The sequence below is a fragment of the Mchenga conophoros genome, linkage group LG1 (genome assembly GCF_057382185.1).
Source record: "Mchenga conophoros isolate Kocher_MC1m ecotype Shallow Benthic linkage group LG1, M_conophoros_male_GT1.1, whole genome shotgun sequence".
Lineage (NCBI taxonomy): Eukaryota > Metazoa > Chordata > Actinopteri > Cichliformes > Cichlidae > Mchenga > Mchenga conophoros.
The window spans coordinates 28,359,970-28,382,354 of NC_140526.1; the positions used below are offsets into that span (position 1 = coordinate 28,359,970).

Here is a 22,385-nt window from a genome sequence, read left to right on the forward strand (position 1 = left end):
AACCAAAACACCAGGAAAATAATTGTGGAGCTCCATAAGTGTGGCTCAGTTTGAATACAATTTGGTGCCATTTACAATTAAGAAATACAGATAGTTTCTCTCTTTACTCTTAAAGTTAACAAATATGTTTTTTATATTTATCAATCTAAAAAATAAACATTTAGTCTGATTTGATGTTACAATTATAAAAGTGTTTTGATCTGAAGAGTTTGTAAATATCTGGTTTCAACTGTATATTTGATGATTGTCAGCACAAAGAGGGAGAGAGAGGAACAGAGAGGGAGAGAGAGGAGAATGAGGACAGAACAGAGATGAACAAGAGCAGGTGAGACACACATGTTAGTCAAATGGTTGTTTACCAAAAGTATCACTGTATCATAGGTCCTCATGTATCTCGTACCTAGTGTTTCTTTTTAGGTTTGTTATTTTTCAAATTCTATATTTATTATGTTTTGCAGGCTTGTTTGCACAACAAGGCTAAATAATTATATAAACTTTTCTCAATCTAAATAGTGGACTTTGGTAGAATTAAAAAAATAAGTGTAGTGCAGGTCTATGATGATTTTTAGTGCTGCTATCATCTAGTTCTGATTCTGGTTCTGTCTTGGTTAAGTCCTCAGTAGTCCTGATTTTGAACTGTTGTAGTCCTGTTTTAATTCTGGATCAGTTCTGGGTCTGGTTGAATTGGGGTTTAGTCCTCGTGTCTTGATACAGCCCTGACCTTGTTCTGCCTTGCTGCCTAATTAAAAAACTAGTTTTAGGTGTCCTGCATATGATATATATTTTTCCCTATATGAAGTCATTCTTCTTTGAACAAAACTCAAAACAGAGCCAATTAATCTTTCAGTCATTTCTACCCCCCCCCCCCCCCCCCCCCCAAAAAAAAAAAAAAATCCCACATGCATACTACACTTTTTGGCTAAGCCCCGGGTGTTTCAAATGTCTGGCTCCGCCTCTGGTTGATAGGCCACGTAAAACCAGAGTTATGATAAAATTATATGCAATGTTTGGTTTTCTTCCTGAATACTATCATTGTTTATATTTACTGTGGGAAGAAACAGTAAAAACGGCGTTTTATACGGAAAACGCTCGAAAGCACTCCCCTTATGTGAGCAAAACATCCCCAACCCTGTCGTATTGGTCGAAAAATGTACCATGTCAACCAATCAAAAAATGATATGGCAACATGGCATTTAGTTGTTTAGGGAGGGGGAAGTTTTAGGAGTGACGGCGGTGTTTTGAGATGTGAGAGATTTGCGATGTTTAGCGCAAATCTTGTGTAGTTAGTGTGTAGTGTAGTCAATAGTTTTGTTGTGTGTGTCAGAACAATGAGGCGACTACTGAATGTTACAGGTGTTACAGCAGTGATACATCTCCTGTTGTCAGGCCTGCAGGTATCAGGCTGTTGTTCTCCTTTATCTCATAGTGGACAGAAATTATTTTTTGGAGTGGCACAAATGATTTGTGTGGCATCAGATTTGATGCAGAACAGCTGATTGTTCTGTAAATAGTTTGAAATGTTTATTTAAAAAAACGCCTTGGCTGCATTTTTAGGTTAAACAGCTGCAAAAAACTTTGTTGTTTGCAAAACTGAGTTACTTTTTTGAAGAAGTAACTATATAATTAATTGCCCAGCATTGGTCTTTATATACTGTATTTTGCAGAAAGAGAGTTACAGGACTCTCTCCTAGACCACAGACTCATAATACAAGTCAGAGCAAAAAATAATAATAATAAAAAGTTGTGTTTTCAAAGTTGGAGTTCAAGTTATTTTTACTTCTAATAGTGTTAACATACTACACAGGTCATGAACAAGATGTTTTTAAATTTTCATTGTACGTGGGATAAAGCAGTTAATTAAAAGTAGTCTAACATAAATGCTGTAATTTGATTATTTTAATAAACCATGTAACTTGGATGGATTCGATGCTGGCGTGACCACAGTGCACGCATCTGCTGTCGCTCACAGTGGTCCACGGGATCGCTCAGGGAGTTTGTGTGTTCGCTCAGACACATAAAAAATTAGAGGGAACATTGGTTATGTATTCGTTAAATGTCACCTTGGCACACTATAATACTATGTAAAAGTTATATGAGCGCTGTTAAGTAATCAGTATGATTTGATGATTTTTTTATTATTATTTCTTAAATTGTAAAATATAAGTGTCCAGTGGGAGGTCCCTAAATTATTTGTCTAAAACTATAAGATGTTTAGTTAAATGTATTCTTGTCTCCACCAGAGTCCAGAGATGGAGAGTACGCTAGAAACTGATTTGGCATCAGTTGTATACACACATTTTCTCTTCATTTACTAGTTGGTCTAAATAACTATTGTTGGGTTTATCTAGACACAAACCCCGCTGGAAAACGAGACACTCAATAACTGCACGACAAAAGAAGTCAAGACAGAGCTCTGTTGTCTTTGTGGCTCGCGAGGGAAGTCAGCCCAGGCCTTCACCTGTCCTTAGCCAACTTTGACTGATTCCTTCGCTACAGCCCTTTTTATTGTCAACAAGCAATCATTCATGAATATGCAATTACAAATACACGTGACATTCTTAAGCAGTCATATCTGAACAACATCAGTGTCTGTATTCTGTGTGTGTAGGTGCATGTATGTGTGTGTGTGTGTTTCCAGCCATACCATACATACACATATGACCTTTCAATGAACTTAAACTGTGTGTATGAGGTATGCAGAAAAGCAGACATAAGCGTCTTGCTAAACATAAAAACAGGGACTTGCAATAGGTCATATCTCAAATGAACATTTAAAGGTGTGAAGTCTTGCACCTCAAGAAACAGAACATGGTCCATTCCAAATGTAACATAGCTCGTCTCTGCACTAAGCTGCACTCTAAATAAAGAAAGCACATTTTGTCAGCACAGACACAGATAAAGGAAATGTTAGATGGTTGAAAATAAATCCTCTGACTGTCCGGCCTTTTCTTCATAATGATAGCCATATTAGGACACATAAAGGCAATGATTATATATCTATATATTTTAGCACAAATGACAATATAAGAAATATCAATTCCAACAACTATAATTATAGAAAAAATAAGGAGTGTGTATTTTTATCATCATAATTATAATTATAATAAATTATTATTATTATCATACTTGCTTAAATTTGAAGCAATTATATGGTAAAAGGAGAGCGCTTGAACGCACCACGGTAATTTGACAGATTTTACACACAGTATTTGAAAGCAGCACAACTGTGTCGACAGAGCAGCGTTCAACTGCATTTTAGAAGCAAACAACACACAAAAAAGCTAATGTTGGTGAAGAAGAACAGGGACACAGGCCATAGATCTTTTCAGATACCAGTGACATGGGATTTGTAGTGTGCTTATCAGACCGGTGCTTATCAGACCGGTCTCTGGTAGCAGTTAGCGAAAACCTTTACATCACAGTAGCACTGTTATGCTGCCATCTTTCGGGGAAATTATGTCATTACACCGGTATGAGGTTGGGTATAGGTGGATTTGTTTTTTTGCTCGTGAGTTTTTGCAAACAGTCAGAAATGTCCACGAGCTGCAGTGAGTTAACATTTTGCACAAATGTTATTCAAATCCCAATGTTTGTTTGTTTTTTTGTTTTGTTTTTATCACATCTCAGGATTTTAGCCCCTGTCTGAACAACAACATCCTGGTAACGTTTTTATTTTTTATTTTATTTTTTATTTGAATCAAATAGATTTTTTTTTTAACAAATGTTTTTAACTTTTTCTTGTTTTTTTAATGCTTTACAAAATTTCAGTTATGAAGCACTTTGCAACTTTAAGAAAATAGCTATATGAATATAGCAATTTGTAATACAATATTTATATTTTCAGTTAATGCTTTATCTGGCAAGGAATCGTAAACAGTTCCTTGATTTGCATCTTAACAATGACCTTTTTTTTTTTTAGGAAAGATAAAAGGTAACAGTCTTGTAATATCCTCCAGTAACTCTCTAGGGTTGTGAAATTTGCCGTGTGCAAGCATTTCAAGTTCCCAGTAAAAGGTTAAAAGCTGCAAAATAACAAACTTAGTAGGTCTGAGATGGTCTGACTTATGTCTTATATTCAAATCGGGCCTGCATATGACTAGGACAATTTTGTAAGTCTCTAATAAAAGATGGGACTGTTTTGGAAAATGGATATGGTTCTGGACATGCACACTTTGAGTCTTAGATCTTTATGATGCCAAAATGCATCAGCAGCTACACTCCCTTGCTGTTCAATTCAATTTTATTTATATAACGCCAAATCACAACAACAGTTGCCTCGAGGCGCTGTTCAAACCTGTTTGCTAAGAGAAGTTGCTCAAAAGGAAGTTGACTTGGAGGGTGATATAGAAGCTTGTTATAGAGAGTGAATGTGCACGGGTTGCACCAAAGTTCAGTACAAAGAATTACTGTCAAACGTGAATCATGTAATCATGATCTAGTAGTCCATGAGGATTTTTATAGAGTTGGAAATTAGCACAATAAGTCTCCCTTAATCTTTAATGTAGTTTTTTTTTAGTTATATCAGTTCTTCTGTTATACAGAACTGACACCCTAATAGTGACACTGAGCCATCATTAACTGCACATGTGGTTACTCTACTGCGCTACTATTGCAGATAAAAATGTCAGCAAAAAGAGGCCTACTATCATTTCAGCAGCTGGGAAAACAGACTAGACACCCACTGCTAGTCTATGCCAAGGAAAACACCTGGCCAACTTCCACCTGTTGGGTAGTCGTTAACTTACTTTTGCTGTAAATTAATTACTACATTGCAGTCCTTTCTGTGAAACAGGAAAATGGATGTGCATATTAAAAAAGACACATGAAAGCTTTTTTTTCTTTCTTTATTTCACACTAAATGAACAAACCTTTAGTATATGTTGAGGTAAAGTTGACCAGACATATCAGTAGCATAACCCTGGAGATTTGCAGAAATAGACTGATTTTTATCTTTATACACACAACACAGATTTTTAAAAAACTGTTCCCAAACAGAGTATTGTTAGTACTAAAACATAATTGGCTGCAATGAAAACAAAATAATAAAGAACATGGAAACTATCACACTTAAAAATAAATACATGTGTTGTTATGAACGTGGTCATGTGTGAGTGAAAAGCTAATCTGTGGCACAAGTTGTATATTTTACTTGTTTTTCCCACATATCTGGGGAATTATCTCATTAATTACAGCAGAACAATAAATTACGATGTTACTAAGTAAAAAATAGAGAATAACAGCAGAAATTGATTTATGAGGAATAAGTAGTGCACATATGATTGACATTCCTCTGGTAAATGCTGAGCCTGAATAGAACTGTAACATACGATAAATTACAAGACAGACAACAGAGTAAGATTGTAAATGTCATAAACATACGTCTGAGCAGCACGTTCACAAAATAAATAGGTTTACGGTCTAGACTCACAAAGACGAAATAAACTGAAATACAGAGGTCTGCACTGGCAGCTAAGGCTACGATGTTAGAACAGTTATATGAGCGCTACACAGCTTATTAAAGAGTATACTTACAAGCACCGCATGAACAGTATGAGGTGATAAAAGTTAGTTTTATGAAACATGCCTCTTCGGGTGTTTATAGAGTCTGTTAGTAAAACACACCAGTCTGCCCATTCACTGCATCAGGCAGCTGGAACTTGGCAGGAAGTCCTGGACGTAAGTGACTGCTGCTTTGGAGAGATAGGTCATGGTGCCATAGCTACCACTAGGAGCGCTGTCGTAGAAAAAGTTGCAGATTCCGGTTGCTGGGTCCTTCTCAAGGAAATACTCACTGGCGCCGTGGGATTTCTAAAGATGAAGAGGTAACGCAGAGTGAAGCTCAGTGAACGAATACTTGCAACAGACCAAAAACCTTTCTCTGTTAGTACCTGGTCACTGAGGAAAAGGTCATTGGCCAAATGCAAGACGCGATCCACGTGGATGATGCCGCCGATGTTGTCCACGTCTACGTCCGCTATCAGGCCCACAACCATCACCGTCTCCACTAGCAGCTGCCGGTACTCTGGCTGAGGGACGTGGTTCAGCACAGATTCAACCTGCACTGCAAACTTAATCTCTCCTGCTGTCATCTAAACAGAAAACACAGAATTTAAACACACACATATGCAGGAAGTCCAAATCTGCAGCAGGTCTGCGAGTATCTACCTCTCTTGTGGTAGAAGAGGGTAACACGTATCCGTCGATGGACAGACCGTGGCACTTCTGCAGGATCTTCCACACCTTTTGGTAGAAACCCATAGGTACTCTGTTGATGGCACCATCTAGCCTGCGTCTCCTCAGCCACTGGCCTTGCCTCTCCTCCCAGTGCAGCTGGCCGTCTCCTGGACAAGTGCTCACCGGGGACAGCATTCCACTGGGAGTGGAAGGGCTACTGCACCGCTGTGGCGAGCCAAAACATGTAAAAAAGGTTGAAATATTGGAGCACTTTTTTTTTAGCTCACCAGACCACGAAATGATAGCTTTTCCACCTTTCATGCAGTTATCCATGCATACTGACACTCCATCAAACTTGGCAAAAAAGCACTTTAGTATATATGCTGAAGGACAAGGCTGCTATTATTATATTATTGGTGTTAATGATAAATACTCTAAAGAGCTTACTAACTAGTGTTGTAGCCGTAGTAACAGCCTGATATAGCTTGTGCCTTTACTAATTATCTTCCAACCAGAAATGATACAGTATAATGTTGCAACAGCTGCCACATTGCTTCATTATGATAAACACACCCAGGGTTATTTTTGCCAAGCTATTATAAATGCAGACGTCTCCCAGACCCAGAGATTTATGATCACAAGCTACCCCAGGCTTCGGCCACAGTAGAGCCCGTGCTGATATGAGATCAAATAAAAACGTTATGTTAACGTTGTTTTTAACATAATGCAAAGAATTGGAATCTTGTCTTGATATGTACTGTTTCATCATTTATAAATAGATGAAAGTTATCAATTGAGCTCTAACACACTATACTTGTTAGTTGGGTACATTTGTGAGCGCTTGCTTTCTCATTAAAACCGTTGTTAATAATAATAGATTACAAAATAACAGCATCCTCATCCTTAAATAGGTAAAGCCACGAGTAAACTGTAAGATATCTACATAAACTATGAAATCCGAATGGAGTTTGCTTGGTCTACACATACTTCCTATTGCAACCTTAAAACAAATAAGGTGACATGAAGCAGGCGAGGTGAAATGGTTTACCGTAGAGCGAGGCGATGTGACATTGCTACTCAAGGAAAAACCGCCACTGAAGATCTACACATGGATATGGATGACAGATGACAGAGAACAGTTTGAGATGGTTCACACGGCTGTCGCACTGCAAATATGATGGCGCTGGAGCCACACAGAGCAAGGGCATGAGTAAAAATGACAACAGAGCTGCGAAAATCAGCACACGAGAAAGACTGCTGTAAGCAAAACGATAGCTGGACAGGGCTGATCACAACAGAAATCCTTTAACAAACAAACCATGCCAATCCATGACCAAATGCTATAACAAGATGGGTTATGGGGGTGGGGGGAAAACAGCTTAATGAAGGTCTGGACTGGTTCATCAAACTGCAGAAAAGTTATCTGAAGTCCAAGTCTTGTTCTCCTACTGTCATGGGATGGGATGAGAGTCACTCCAGCTATGGATTTAGACTGATTTAGTCATTTAGACCAAGGTCAGAAAAAGTCACATGCTAGATATTATTAAAGCCAACCCACACTTGTAGGGCGAGAGTCATCCAGCTGCAAAAAGAGAAGAACAGTGTCATTATATTCACAGATAGATAGATAGATAGATAGATAGATAGATAGATAGATAGATAGATAGATAGATAGATAGATAGATAGATAGATAGATAGATAGATAGATAGATAGATAGATAGATAGATAGATAGATAGATAGATAAAAAGGCACTTGAAGCAGATTAAATATATATACTTAAATTACAATACTTAGAATTCTATGTCCTATTATTCCCACCTGTTTTATCTCACTCTTTAGCTTGTGTATTCCTGTGCGTTCAGTCTTTGTAGCTCCTGTGTGACCTAGTTCATGGATGGATATCGCAGGGCTAGTGGCTGCAGACTGGATTGGGCGCACTGATGGGAAAAAAAACAGGAGTCACAGATCAAAGATTCAGGATTGTTTAAGGGGAAGTCAAATAAATTTTTTCCTGATTAATCATTTTAAGTAACAAGGTTCCTGATCTGGTGTAGAATACATAGACTCTGTGTGAGAGCAACAAAATATATGACCATGATTATTACAAAGGTGTTCAGCTGTTCCTGAGGGATGAGGGATGGATGCATAGGGAACAACAAAACTCACTGCTTCTCTCCACCCCAAATTCTTTGCCACTGAGGATGTGATGCAGTAGGTTCTTCATGCCAAATGGACTCAGGCTCATCAAACTCTCTGACGCCTCCTCCCCTACAAAGACATTTCAAGCTTTTCATATTGCACACTCTGCAGACTTAATTCCTTTGCTCAACCACTCGGTTATGCGTGCATGTGCATGTGTACGTTGTGTTTGGGTGTTTTTTCCTACCAGAACAGTGCAGGCTGCGAGCTAACTCAGTGGCCATCACTTGCATGATGAGTCCTATCCTGAGTCTGAGCATGTCCCCGAACAGAGCGGGCTGGGAGCGCACATACATGGCTAGATACACCATGATTTCCTACATGACAGACACACACAGTTCAAGGCTGTAAGATTGGTGTGTGAAAAAATTATCAGTCAGTCCAAACGGTGACTGATTTACCTGAGTGACCACTGCTACACTGATGTCCTGACCACTGGCTTCGTAGATGAGGTTGTTTAACTCATCTGGCGGAAGAGGGCTGAAAAGAATCAGGACAGAGACCTTGGATTATTATTGGAAGATTTCTTCAGCCACACTGTTTTACTGCAATAACGGCTTACACTGTGATCACTCTTTCCCTGGGTTGAGGAGGTAGACCTACAGTCAGCTGCTTGTGATGGGAAATCAGATCTGTGCAGGCCTGCAGAAAGGACAAATACATGTGGAATGAATTATTAATAAATGGCCATGGACACTGTTGATCCTGTTCAAAACACACCTATTAGGAACTTCCTAAATCTTACTTGTAGCATGAGTGAGTGACTGAAGCTGTTTGTTGCAGGAGGAATAGGGTAGGTCAACAAACAGTCAGCAATGATTCAACAACACTGGATCAGAACAAGTCCAGATATCTGATCACAGTGACTGATCCACATGGAAGATACCAATGACATGGATAAAGACTGAATATATAAGTATACATGATTTATGATATATGTTTGTAAGGTCAATTTGTGGCTACATGTGGAATGGCATCATCATGCTGTTGGTGGTAGTGCTGTCTTACTACTTAGGTGTCCAAGTCAAGCACATAATCTCTGCTGCAAGTTGCTGACACACTTTGTTTAAAATAATCTCCAACCAGGTGCTAAGCCACCTTTTTCCTAAGACACTGACCTCAGCGAGGACCTCCACCCTCTTGCGCAGTATTCCAGAGATGTACCTAATGAGCCCCCACTCTTTACAGGCTCCGGCTTCTACGTACAGCTCCTCCAACAGTGATCGCACACTGACCCCACCCTGCCCAGGACCTGACAACTCCACCAGCCAATCAGCTCCTCTGCTCAAGAGAACAAAAACACACGACGGGCAATTACAAAAGCAGCATTTTTTAATCAAACGTTTGCTCTACTTTTGTCTTGATAATCATACTTCATCACATAGAGAATGTAGAGGATGTCAGCCTGGTCCTGAAGAGTGGGGCATTCTTTTAGCTGCCTGACCAATGCTTCAAAGTCTGTGTTGCCCTGAGAGTCTCGCGGCAGATGAAGATCAGCAGCAGAGTGTGACTAGTAAAGGAAAAGTGCCAGGGTTAGACAAATGTACTCATAGCAATACTGACGTCATGAGAGAAGTGAGTTTGCTGGTGGAAGGATGTGCTGTGCCTACCTTGTGCTGTTTCGCCTGTGGGCCGTGCTGAGGATGAGGAACATCAAGAAGGTTGAGAGATTTGCGATGTTTGCTCTTGACCGGAGTCACAGGCAGATACATGGAAGACTCTGAAAATACGTGTCATTAAAACGGAGCATTAAAAAGAGAGTCTCTGCTTTTTAACACACTGGCAGCTTATTACAAAAAAATGCCTTTTAAGGTCTCTGCTTTGCTGTTAAACAGGGACCTTTGCTTATTACTGGATTATTATTAGAAAATTCCTTCAATCACAGTTTTTACTGCAGTAACAGCTTGCACTGTGATGACTCGTCCCTTGGGTTCAGGAGGTAGACCAGACCTGTGCAGGTTTGACAGGCTTGACAATGGCTTAGTGTCAAAAAAATCTAACATCAGTCTTATTATATCATTACAGACTCCTTATAAAAGATGGCTGTGATAGGAGGGTGAAGCCAGTGCTCGAGTGCCATAAACCTGCCTGTCCTTCTAATGGCCAGCAGGGGGTGAAAGTCCTTGCTTAATGTGTGACCTCAGCAAACATTTTCAGTCACACTGACACTGTGCTTGTCTCAAATAAACAAAACAACCAAAACGCTCAAGACAAGGCTTCACAAAACAATTGGTGGCATTGTGGTGACCACATCCATCTTTTAAATACACACTATGGTTAGTGTATCTGCACTAGCATGAAAACTAGCATGGTCATTACATTGTTGAGAAACTCACTGGGAACGTTCAGGCCCTGGACCTGCGCCATAAAAGACAGGATGTCTCTTGTGGTATGTTCTGGACTGAAGACATGGTGCTGCCCCCTCTGGATGGGAGGAAGATGGCACTTGGTAGTGGTGCTGTGAAGGAGCTGGGTGAGGTACTGGTCAAATACATCTTCTGAGTCATCTAGAGTTAAATCGAATTGAACCATGTTTACAAACAGGACAAATTAATTGTGCCACACAACTGCTGTACAGTCTTGGACAATAAGTAATTACCCGAGGGACGACAGATATTATACTCCTCTCCATATCCATCATCATCATCGCCTCCATCCTCAAGCAATATGTCATCATTCTCTTCATCCAGGAAGCTGAGACGAGTGTGAAAAGAAGTGGTCTGGACACTGGAGACGTCTGACATCTGCACCCTGTAGTGGTCAGCCACAAACTTTATACAAAAGTCACATCATCTGTTGTTTTAAGCTATAGAGGGAAACAAACCTCGCTCCAGCAAAATAGCCATCCTGTAGTTTCCTTAGAGTTGACAGGATACATGAATCAATTGTTTCTCCATCTTCATCTAGACAGAAAAAAGATGGACATTCATCAGGTAAAAAATTAGGAGCTACTCACAGTTCATGTGTTCAGCAGTGACATCTCCTGTTTGAACATGCAGTCTAAACATCTAAGTTTATTTTTTATATTAGCTTAAAAATACAGTACATTATTAATAGGGGCGGGTTTTGATGATCGATTTATCGATTAAAATCGATTCTGGCTTGGATAACGTGATATCGATTCATTCAAATCCTGAATTGATTTTTTAATATAAATTTATTTTGCCCGAAATACCAGAATCTCAGTTTCAACAACCACCAAAGATGAAAACAGTAACTGAGAGCAGGAACAGGCTTCTGCACAGAGACATAAACACAAAGCTCGACCCGCCGACGCATCAGGATCAGTGAGCTGTGACTTTCTCACCGACGGCACGGACACGGTCGGGGCTGAAAGCCGACAGCTCGCTGACTCTGTCGGCGGGTCGAGCTTTGTGTTCACGCCCTTTTTGCGCTGATTCTGAAGCTGTTAGTTTGATCTCTCTCCAAACAACATTGACCGAACCAGCAGCAAAAGAAGATCCAAACTACGCTTCACACAAACATCGTCATGGATTCACTCTGACTTTTGCTGTTTTGCTTCCACCAGGATAAAGTCACACTTCATGCACATTCTCTGCCGTTGTTTACAGGCTGTCGGACGCTGTTTGTTTCCTTTTACTTACTTCCGAAAAGAAAAACCTAATTTCTGCCGTTCAATACTGAACAAATTTAAACTTTTTAAAATGATACAAAATGCAAAACGCTGTGTCTGTAATAAAACCGCTGTAACTTCAGAGGTGATGTTCATGTGCTGATTAATTGTTTTCTTTCGTTTTTGATCGACTGCAGAATATTTTTATAAAATCCAGAACAGGAAAATCTGCTTCATGTTTTTCTGTTTTATCTTCAGCTGCTTTGACACAAACGCCTCTGCTGTGACGCTCACACCTTTGATAAAGTCTTGCGTGTGTCAGCTTCCTTTTTATAGGTACAAAAATATGTAAATGTGCTGATCTGAATTATAATATTTCTGACTGTCTGAGGCAAAATTTCCCAGATTTAAATCGAATTGAATCGATTCGGGACCTTGTGAATCGGAATCAAATCGATTCTAGAAATCAGTCACGATACCCAGCCCTAATTATTAATTATATTATGTAGAACAATTACAGACTGATATGCTTTGGTTATTACCCAGCATGCTACGGGTGATTGGGAATGTGAGCGTGGGCCGCCCTGTCATCCTCCAGCAACAAGAGAGATAGGCCAGTTCGGTCCGTAACATCTCCACAATCATCTGGTTGTCCAGAGCCAGATAGAAATGGTGCTGATCCAGAAACTGAACAAAGGGGGGGCCAAGCAGAAATATAGAAATTCAAATATTTATTGTTCAATTATTAATGTTAATGTGGCTAACATAACAAGGTCACAACATGCCCTAGTTTTACCTGAGGGGTGAATATGTAAGAGCGATTTCGGATCTCGTAGAATTTGGATGTTCCCAGGACACCAATGTGTCTGTACGGCCGCCCACTCAGACTCAGCTTCTTGCTGTTCCCTGTGGCAGAGACACCAGATGGTACTCTTATTTATTTTAATATGAACACACATGCACAGGTGTACACTGTAAGGAAAAGAGTGCTCGTTTACCCAGTCTAACATAGACATGGCTCAGGATGCGAGCTGGCATGACCCTGATGGGCAGAACTTCTGCCATCGTTTGTACCTCGATCCCCAGATCTCTTAACAACTCCTGGATCTCCTCCGACTCTGCTAGAACACAAACTAAAAAAAAAAAAAACATATAAAAAGCAATTTAGATATTTAAAGATTTTTAAAATATATTAAAATGTTGGTAGTTCAATATCTGGCTGCTCCAGTCTGGATGCCAAATATCCTGGGGCAAGTTACTAAACCCAAGTTGCTCTCCGATGCATTTATTGGAGTGTTAGATAAAAAGCATTTAAGCATAAAAAAGTGCTTGCATGAATTGGTGTGCACAATGGTGCAATGGTGTGTACAAAAATATGCTGACTTTAGAACATCAGAAATGACTAATTTCAGAAATGTGACATTGGTTACTGAAGCTGAAAGTCCCTCTATTTTCAAAGCAGTGTTTAGTTAATATCTTGCTTAATGTACCAGACTTTAACTCTCAGCCCATATCAGTTTCCTACAAATTAATCACCAACCTTGTACCACAACATCTGGTTTGAAGCTTGTAGAGAATCTCCTGTTGAGCGGATCTATCTCTCCTGGTGCTAAAAAACCCTTAATCCGAAAAGAAAAGGCAAGACGAAGCAGAAGATTTATAACATTCGTTGAATGCTTATACGTATAAAAAGTGAGGTGGTTTTTGTGTATTGAATGTCTGTTCGAATACTGCATTATTCCCAATTTGTCTGCCATACACACAATGATAACAAACAGTTGCCTTGTGGCTAGCTAACATTTAAGCTAGTGTGTAGCTCAGGACCTACCTCAGCCAGAAGGCACCCCAAGATGTAGAGTGACTGTCCCCACATGTGTGGCAGCTGACCCATGGCTACCCTGTCTACTGAGTGAGGATTGCTATACTCCTCCTCAACCTGCAAGAGGTACATATTTTTTTGGTATCTTAATAAACAGATATATACACTGAAACAGTCCCTGTCTTTATCACAACAGGTAAACAGAACAGCAGGGAGCAGACAGAGTCTGGAGCTAATATTTCTACCCAACAGATTGACAATGTATGAGTAAAATTAGCAAAAATAACCCTTAGGTGAACAAAACTACAACTTTATAGAATATAGATGATGACAAAAAACAGGGAAAAGAGTATTAACCGCAGCAATTAGCTAATTAGCAAATGCTAGTATGCTAATGTTCCCTAATTAGCGCTAAACCATCATTAGTTAGCTAATTTTTCCACTTGTCTAAAATTTGTCATTAAACAAAGTTTAATGACTTCTACAAACTATATAGAACAAATAGTAAATATATAAATAATAAATAAAACTTTTTTGGCACAACCATTTTTTTACCTTTTGATTTTTAGAGGACAATGCAACGAATTATGGTTAAACTTGATACTGAAAAAATATAAAATAATACACTACAATAGCATTGCACATGTAAAAGCTGCTCCTATGGCATATGTGTCATATTACAACAGACATTTTAAAAGTATTCTTCATGAAAGACTCAATTTTGTATCTTTGATTAAGTTTCTTTAGACTAATTTACAGCACAATCTTGAGTCCCCCATCATTTTGTATATTTCACTAGGAAAATGGGAAATAGGTGCAGTGATTTAATTGAAATATATGCCAAAGAAATGTAGTAGACAAAAAAAAGCTTCTTTCGTCCTCCCCAGATAGTAACAAAATGCTTCAAGATATAATTTATCTTTCTTTTTTTTTGCCAAGTTGTCTGTTATGTGTTGATACAACACAGGTTCATCCCTTGAGTTATTTGCCTTTTTATGCCAGAACGATTCACAGGTCAGTAACAACAAACCATAAAAAGCATTTCTCTGAAAATGGTCAGGTATGAGGACTGGACTGAAAAAGAGGATGCCAATGACCAAAGACAAACTTCGAAAGATCTTCAGAAAGCTTAGAGAATTACTGCTCAAGACCGCTTTAAAAAATTACTGGTCTAACAAAACAAAGCAATGAAAGGTGGATTAGGTCAGACCATGACACAATAATGTAGCCCTTACTATGAGAACGGGTGCATACAGTGGGGCAAAAAAGTATTTAGTCAGCCACCAATTGTGCAAGTTCCCCCACTTAAAATGATGACAGAGGTCAGTAATTTGCACCAGAGGTACACTTCAACTGTGAGAGACAGAATGTGAAAAAAAAATCCATGAATCCACATGGTAGGATTTGTAAAGAATTTATTCGTAAATTAGGGTGGAAAATAAGTATTTGGTCACCTCAAACAATGAAAATCTCTGGCTCTCACAGACCTGTAACGTCTTCTGTAAGAAGCTTTTCTGTCCCCCACTCGTTACCTGTATGAATGGCACCTGTTTGAACTCATCATCTGTATAAAAGACACCTGTCCACAGCCTCAAACAGTCAGACTCCAAACTCCGCCATGGCCAAGACCAAAGAGCTTTCGAAGGACACCAGGAAAAGTATTGTAGACCTGCACCAGACTGGGAAGAGTGAATCTACAATAGGCAAGCAGCTTGGTGTGAAAAAATCAACTGTGGGAGCAATCATCAGAAAATGGAAGACATACAAGACCACTGATAATCTCCCTCGATCTGGGGCTCCACGCAAGATCTCATCCCGTGGGGTCAAAATGATCATGAGAACGGTGAGCAAAGATCCCAGAACCACACGGGGGGACCTGGTGAATGACCTGCAGAGAGCTGGGACCAAAGTAACAAAGGTCACCATCAGTAACACACTACAACGGCAGGGAATCAAATCCCGCAGTGCCAGACGTGTTCCGCTGCTGAAGCCAGTGCATGTCCAGGCCCGTTTGCCAGAGAGCACATGGATGATACAGCAGAGGATTGGGAGAATGTCATGTGGTCAGATGAAACCAAAGTAGAACTTTTTGGTATAAACTCAACTCGTCGTGTTTGGAGGAAGAAGAATACTGAGTTGCATCCCAAGAACACCATACCTACTGTGAAGCATGGGGGTGGAAACATCATGCTATGGGGCTGTTTTTCTGCCAAGGGGACAGGACGACTGATCCGTGTTAAGGACAGAATGAATGGGGCCATGTATCGTGAGATTTTGAGCCAAAACCTCCTTCCATCAGTGAGAGCTTTGAAGATGAAACGAGGCTGGGTCTTCCAACATGACAATGATCCAAAACACACCGCCCGGGCAACAAAGGAGTGGCTCCGTAAGAAGCATTTGAAAGTCCCGGAGTGGCCTAGCCAGTCTCCAGACCTCAACCCCATAGAAAATCTGTGGCGGAGTTGAAAGTCCGTGTTGCTCGGCGACAGCCCCAAAACATCACTGCTCTTGAGAAGATCTGCATGGAGGAATGGGCCAAAATACCAGCTACTGTGTGTGCAAACCTGGTAAAGACCTATAGTAAACGTTTGACCTCTGTTATTGCCAACAAAGGTTATGTTACAAAGTATTGAGTTGTATTTTTGTTATTGACCAAATACTTATTTTCCACCCTGATTTACGAATAAATTCTTTACAAATCCTACCATGTGGATTCATGGATTTTTTTTTTCACATTCTGTCTCTCACAGTTGAAGTGTACCTCTGGTGCAAATTACTGACCTCTGTCATCATTTTAGGTGGGGGAACTTGCACAATCGGTGGCTGACTAAATACTTTTTTGCCCCACTGTATATCTGTCAAAATGTGGGACCATGTTTAAAAATGGCTGTAATTCCTACATAGCTAATGCAATACTTTTGTTAATACTCTTAAAACACACATTCATTTTAAAATATAACCCATACTATGGTGGTGTACAGAGGTACTAACTGCACTAACTGTATCTTGTGCTCTCCGTGAGTCTAGGATACCTTGTCAGGAGGAACAGAATAAAGTTCAGGCACCAACTTAATGCCATTCTTCCCTCTGATTAAAACACCCTCCAGTGCTTCACGGTACTCTTGCACCTGTACAAAAGCAAATTTGTTGTTATTGTTAAAAAAGCCATATCCAAAGTGACTCAATGATTGTGTGAGTACAGCAGAAAGTGCATATGGACCAGTGTCTTTGGTTGCTTTACCTGAACTTGATCACCAGCAAAAATACCATCCAGGATGAGGTAAGTCCAAAACACAGGCCACTCACACTCAATATTCTCAAATAGCTTGAGCTCAGCAGGATCATAATGCAGCCGAGATGGATCCTAGAGAGAAAGATCAGGAGCTTACATAAGCTTTCCTGCAAAAAAACATAGACATCTATACTCTTCACTAAAAAAGAGCACCTCCTCCCTGGGTTCGCTGCTGTAATGCATTTACATGTCCCATGAGCCTTAATACTAGAATATATCACCTCTTTGGGACAACGATATCCGTCCCTGATAAAGCGACAGCAGCCATAGCGACCCTGAAATAAAGCAAAGAGTAGAATTTAAAGAGCGCAGGTCAAAATACCAAACAATATACTTTTCCTTGGCAGAAATGTCCAGCTTGTTTATGCTTTGACTTCACCTGCAGTTTGCTTATGATCTCTGACTTCGTCACGGCCACCAGGTCAGCATCCTCCACAGCAAACGCAGGGAAAGAAGTAATGGACAGAAGACCAGCATCTATTTCCTTTGAAGTTGAAGCTCTTGGCAGCATGGAGCACAGAATAGACTGAAGGGGAAAAACAGCACGCTGAATACAAGAAAGACAAACAGAGGTGATGCTACCATAGCTAAAGGCTAATTAAAAATGATACCTGACAGTGTTCGACTTCATCAGGCAACACATGGATTACTGACTTTGGCCCTCCATGAGCACCAAACAGATCCAGCTCATCTATAGCTTCAAGCGCTGCCTGCAACGTGCATATGCAGATGAATCCCTATATCCATGAATGGACAGTACAGTGTATCATAAATGCTGATAATTATTAAATATCACATATCCTTTGTACCTTAGCCATTCCTACAGAGCTGGCATTGAGCTCAGGAATGCCCTGGTTAGTCTTGTCACCTCGTTCCCACATTCCATAGTCCTGCAGTGGTAAAAATGGTCATGGCTTCATTTCTTTATAGCAACTCTCCAGTACTGAAACTCATCATGGCACTGAAAAGCCTATTCCACTAATTTATCATTAAACTATGATAACAGAAACAAAACAAACAAACAAACAAACCTCTGACTTTTTACTAATAATTCTTTCATTCATTGTTTCAAAAACCTGTGGTTACACTCCTCTGAAGTCAGTCCAAAACCCAGAAGTGTTTCCAAACATCTGGACGTGTTACAGTAGAAGACTCGACATGCACATACTTTGGGAGCAGCTTTTATTCTGTGTCTTTTCATTTAACTACTCATATGTCACCCTCCAGACACCACATACCCAAACAAGACCTCTAAAAAACATTACCCACCGCTACTTTGTAGGCAGCCTCTATGTAGAAGACCAAGTTTTGGATGAAGGCTACCTCGTCCAGGTTGGAAATGATACGAAGACCTGCGGGATAAGATAACAACTATGTTCAGTTCTGTTTGAACAAAGGAAAACTCATTCTTTAATAACATGATGTTACAACACCAAGGCAAAGAAAAGGCAAAAATTATATATATACATAAAAAAAGCAGTCTGCATCACTATTGTACCTGAGGCTGTCATCTGTGCCAGCATCAGCAGGTAAATCGAGGTGGCGTCCACCTGGAGATGACCCCACTGATCATCTCTGACCACTGTGGCACAAGTGGGAGTATCATATTTGGCATGCAAGCAATCTTTTGTACTCTGGGTGTGTTTGAACTTCTCCACCTTGGCCACCTGGAAACACATGACCAAAGACTCATTGTTTTTTGTCTATAGCTTTAGCTAAGTTTATAATGAGTTTCTTCATAAGCTAATCAGCAACGTCAATAATTCCACAGTACAAAGCGACGTCATCAAGTTGTTTGTTTTGTTTGCCCAGCAGTCCAATACTCAAACCCAGGGTATATCTTACCTGTCTCATCATGCACTGCAGAAGCCCCTGCATCAGTTTCACCACACTCTGCCAGCAAACAAAAACAGCTCTATCAGTAAACGGCAAAAATCTCACCGTGATGCAATTTACTTTCTATTTCTAGCAAGCTGGAAAGGAAACAGTTACAATCATCTCTTGTAGCTCTGTGTATTTATTCTCACATTTCCCACAAGAACCCGTGGAGGGGGGCTCAAGACTTTTGCAATCTGCTGTATTCTATCAAACAGGTTAGCAAATTTATCAGCTTGGACTATTAAACACTGACTCAAAGTTACAAGAGCTAAAAATGTACTTAAAAAATTCTAACAGAACTATGAATTGGGGTTTTTTTTCATACACATTAGATAATTTTTAGCAATTCTTTTAATGAATCTTAATCAGAAACTTTTATCAGTGCTGGCCTGATTTTAAAGTTAGACATTATAACACCTTACTCTATAATTAGGGGCAGAGTGCTACTTGTTGATTGATGGCACTCAGTACATGCACTGTAGGTTGTATGTATGGGTGAAAGCCTGTGCATGTTCAGCATGTGCACTATGTTATGTCAGAATGAAATAATCCTTTCCTCTTTCTTTAATCCTCTTCTTTCTAAAGCCTACTAAAACGTTATGATCGCAGTGCTGACCAAAACAAATGTGATTCTTTTATATTCACTTTCACTTTAAGCTATTTAAGAGTAAAACAATATTTTATGTTGAGCTAATGTGATACTTTAGCTTAACTACAGCCCACATTCATTAAAGTTTTACTAAGTATTGCTATCCTCAAATATTTAACCCATCATAACTGAAAGAATGCACAGGCCCCTTTTTCACTCGCTCTATTTATGTTGCAAACACACCTGCTCCAGTTCATAAGCTTTGGCCTTGTCTTCATCGCGGTCTGCATTCTTCCGGTAGGCCATTCCCAGCCCCCACACCGCCAGGACACTGTAAACATTATCCCTCACCCAGGCATCCTTCTTCTGCGCACTGGCAGGAAGAAGTCCTGTCACTGGATTCTGAAACCAAGACACATGTGACATGTTAACTAATAGTAAAGACAGGGGTGGTGTGAAGGATACAGTTGTGGTCAATAGTTTACCTGCACTCATCATGAGCCTGAATGTGATCATAATTGTGATTTAGGGTTTTGTTTTGTTTTGTTTTTTGAGAGTTGAATGATTGTACCACAAACACAAATCTTTAACATTTCTGAGGTCAGGGCTTTGGGAAGGCCTTTACAGAAGCTCCATTCCAAAACCAATTCTGGTGTGTTTGGGATCATTGTCCCGTTGGAAAACCCAACTGTGTCCAAGTTTCAACTTTCTAGCTGTTGATCTGACGTGAAGCTGAAGAATTTGAAGATAGTCATCCTTCATTATTCCATCCACTTTGTGCAATGTACCAGTATCATAAGCAGCATTACAGCTACAGAGCATGATGCTACCACCACCATGCTTGACAGTTTGTAAAGTGTTCTTAGGTTTGAAAGCCTCAGCTTTACTCTTCCAAACAGCTCAATGTTTGTCTCATCTGACCATAACATTTTTCTCCAGAGAGTATTTGATTTATCCATGTGGGCTGGTGCAAATTTTGGTCAAGCTTGAAGGAGCAGGAGCTTTTTTCTATAATCCATGTGTGAAAGATCCACGACAAGACACACAGCTGCAGCTTTTTAGCTAGCTGCTGAACACTCCACCAACGATTACAACGCACAGACAGGACCCAATACACACTTTAAGTCGACGAGGCGTGATTCTTCTTTGGCTATCACAGATTCATAGCTATTATTCTTATATGTGTTATTGTGATCTCCTATGAGCAGAGCTGAAAATGAATGAAAGCATGGTCCCACTGATTACAATTCAAACTGAAATTGTTAAAAAGTATCAAAGTCCTTTGACTGAAAGTTACTGAAAGTTCATGTGTGCCCAATAACAATAATACAGCAGTTGCAGTTTATATTTGGAGGAGCCTGAGACATCAGTGTGTCACCCCCTCCTCTCTCACTAAACATATACCCCGACATATCAGTATATGCTATGCCTGGAAAGCTGATGCTGTTTCCTATCAGCTGAGTACTCTCTGGGTCACAGTTTAGCATAGACAGCTGTTGATGGTGCCTCAATGTGAGCTCAAGAGCCAGGAGATAACAGTACATAGCTTTCCAGTCCTAAGCCTGTTCCAGTGCCTGAACTTTGCCCACACTTTGTTTATTTCTGTGCAGCTCACTTTTGGCTGAACTCTAACCTATATGGGCTGCAAAACATGTCCATACCTAGAATGCTTCTGAAGGAGAAATCAAGGATATGTGCATAACTGAAATCCATAACACTGGGTCCTGGTGTTGTCTCGTTTAAAGTTTACATGACTTAAACGTTCAAATGGACTATAGTGTCTGAAATAATGTATGAAAGTATTTCATATACAACCACGTACATTCTGCAACATCTAAACTAGTACACGGGTAGTAACGCATCAGTAACTGTAATCACAGTATGCAACATACTTCATTTTGAAATAAGTGCTTCCACATTTAGATCTTGAATTATTGCTTCATTCAAACGTTTCTCAGTAACATTGCGCAAAAAGGGGCCCTTACTCCACTCCACCTTTGCGGAAGTGCTCCAGCTTTACTGCGCTGCCTCGTCTCTGGTGCATGTCTGAACTCACCTGATGGCACAGGATAGTCTCCTGGACCAGCCGGGCATAGCCGTCCAGCCGCACTCCTGAGTTACTGCGACTCCTCATCCTCTCTGATCACTGCACACAAAACGACAGTTTAAGTCTCAGCGACCGCTTAAAGCTCGGCATTTACTTCTTTGTAAACGAAGCTTCGAACACCACCGGCTCTCGCTTAATAAATTAGGTAGGCTGTCTTACCAGGCAGCGACCCATCCTCCCACTCCTGTTTCGCCGACTCGATCCCCGCAGAGGCTGCTCTGCTAGCGCTCGCTAGCCGGGTAGCATCCAGCTGTTTTTTTGACGATATCAACACGTAACATTAAGCTTGCAGCATGAATTTTCAGGCACACAGGACCACACGGCCCGGTCAAAGCGCCTGATAAGACGAGTCAGGGCTCGCAGAAGACAGGACGTGAGGTCTCACAAACACAGAGAGGTTGGAGGGCAGAAACGTCTGTGAGCGGCTGTACATCCAATCTGTAAAAGAAAAATACATTATGTTCTTGTTGTTTCCCTGCTCGACGACAGGGGGCGCCAGATCACTTTCGTTCCTTCCACTCCAAGGCTTTAAGCCGCGTATTCACTTTATTTAGAAATGGGGAAAACTGACCGAGTATCCTGCTAGTTTATATGGCTCGTATCACAAACAATAGATTTATTACATGTACTGTTGGGTTTTGGGGGGTTTATATTTTATATACAAAATGTAAATAGTTTAAGTATCTAGCTATTAAATGCATTCAGCTAGAGTTTCCCTTTATTTCCCTCGATTTTCAAGCAGCATTAAAT

General features: G+C 40.2%; 1 protein-coding gene across 4 annotated transcripts; it reads right to left on the minus strand.

Moving 5' to 3' along the window:
• Nucleotides 1-4,830: 4,830 nt before the first annotated feature.
• phka2 (phosphorylase kinase, alpha 2 (liver)) lies at nt 4,831-22,092 on the minus strand. Of its 4 annotated transcripts, XM_085273097.1 has the most exons (33): nt 21,795-22,092; nt 21,585-21,674; nt 19,772-19,930; nt 18,907-18,954; nt 18,560-18,728; nt 18,331-18,413; nt 17,871-17,951; nt 17,673-17,771; nt 17,441-17,587; nt 17,283-17,336; nt 17,011-17,133; nt 16,802-16,897; nt 13,779-13,886; nt 13,491-13,569; nt 12,949-13,083; nt 12,747-12,856; nt 12,493-12,637; nt 11,201-11,279; nt 10,976-11,127; nt 10,713-10,883; nt 9,987-10,096; nt 9,750-9,886; nt 9,495-9,657; nt 8,939-9,018; nt 8,778-8,856; nt 8,564-8,693; nt 8,344-8,445; nt 7,996-8,114; nt 7,733-7,756; nt 7,223-7,276; nt 6,166-6,399; nt 5,889-6,089; nt 4,831-5,808 (listed from the first exon to the last, which is right to left on the minus strand). In XM_085273097.1, the coding sequence occupies exons 2-33, from the start codon at nt 21,660-21,662 to the stop codon at nt 5,635-5,637; spliced, it is 3,723 nt and encodes a 1,240-aa protein (XP_085129223.1). In that variant the 5' UTR covers nt 21,663-21,674; nt 21,795-22,092; the 3' UTR covers nt 4,831-5,634. The 4 variants fall into 4 exon arrangements, with proteins under 4 accessions (XP_085129223.1, XP_085129242.1, XP_085129234.1 ...); XM_085273116.1 differs by lacking the exon at nt 7,223-7,276; XM_085273108.1 differs by lacking the exon at nt 7,733-7,756 and having other exon boundaries at nt 21,795-22,091.
• Between the last annotated feature and the right edge of the window lie 293 nt (nt 22,093-22,385).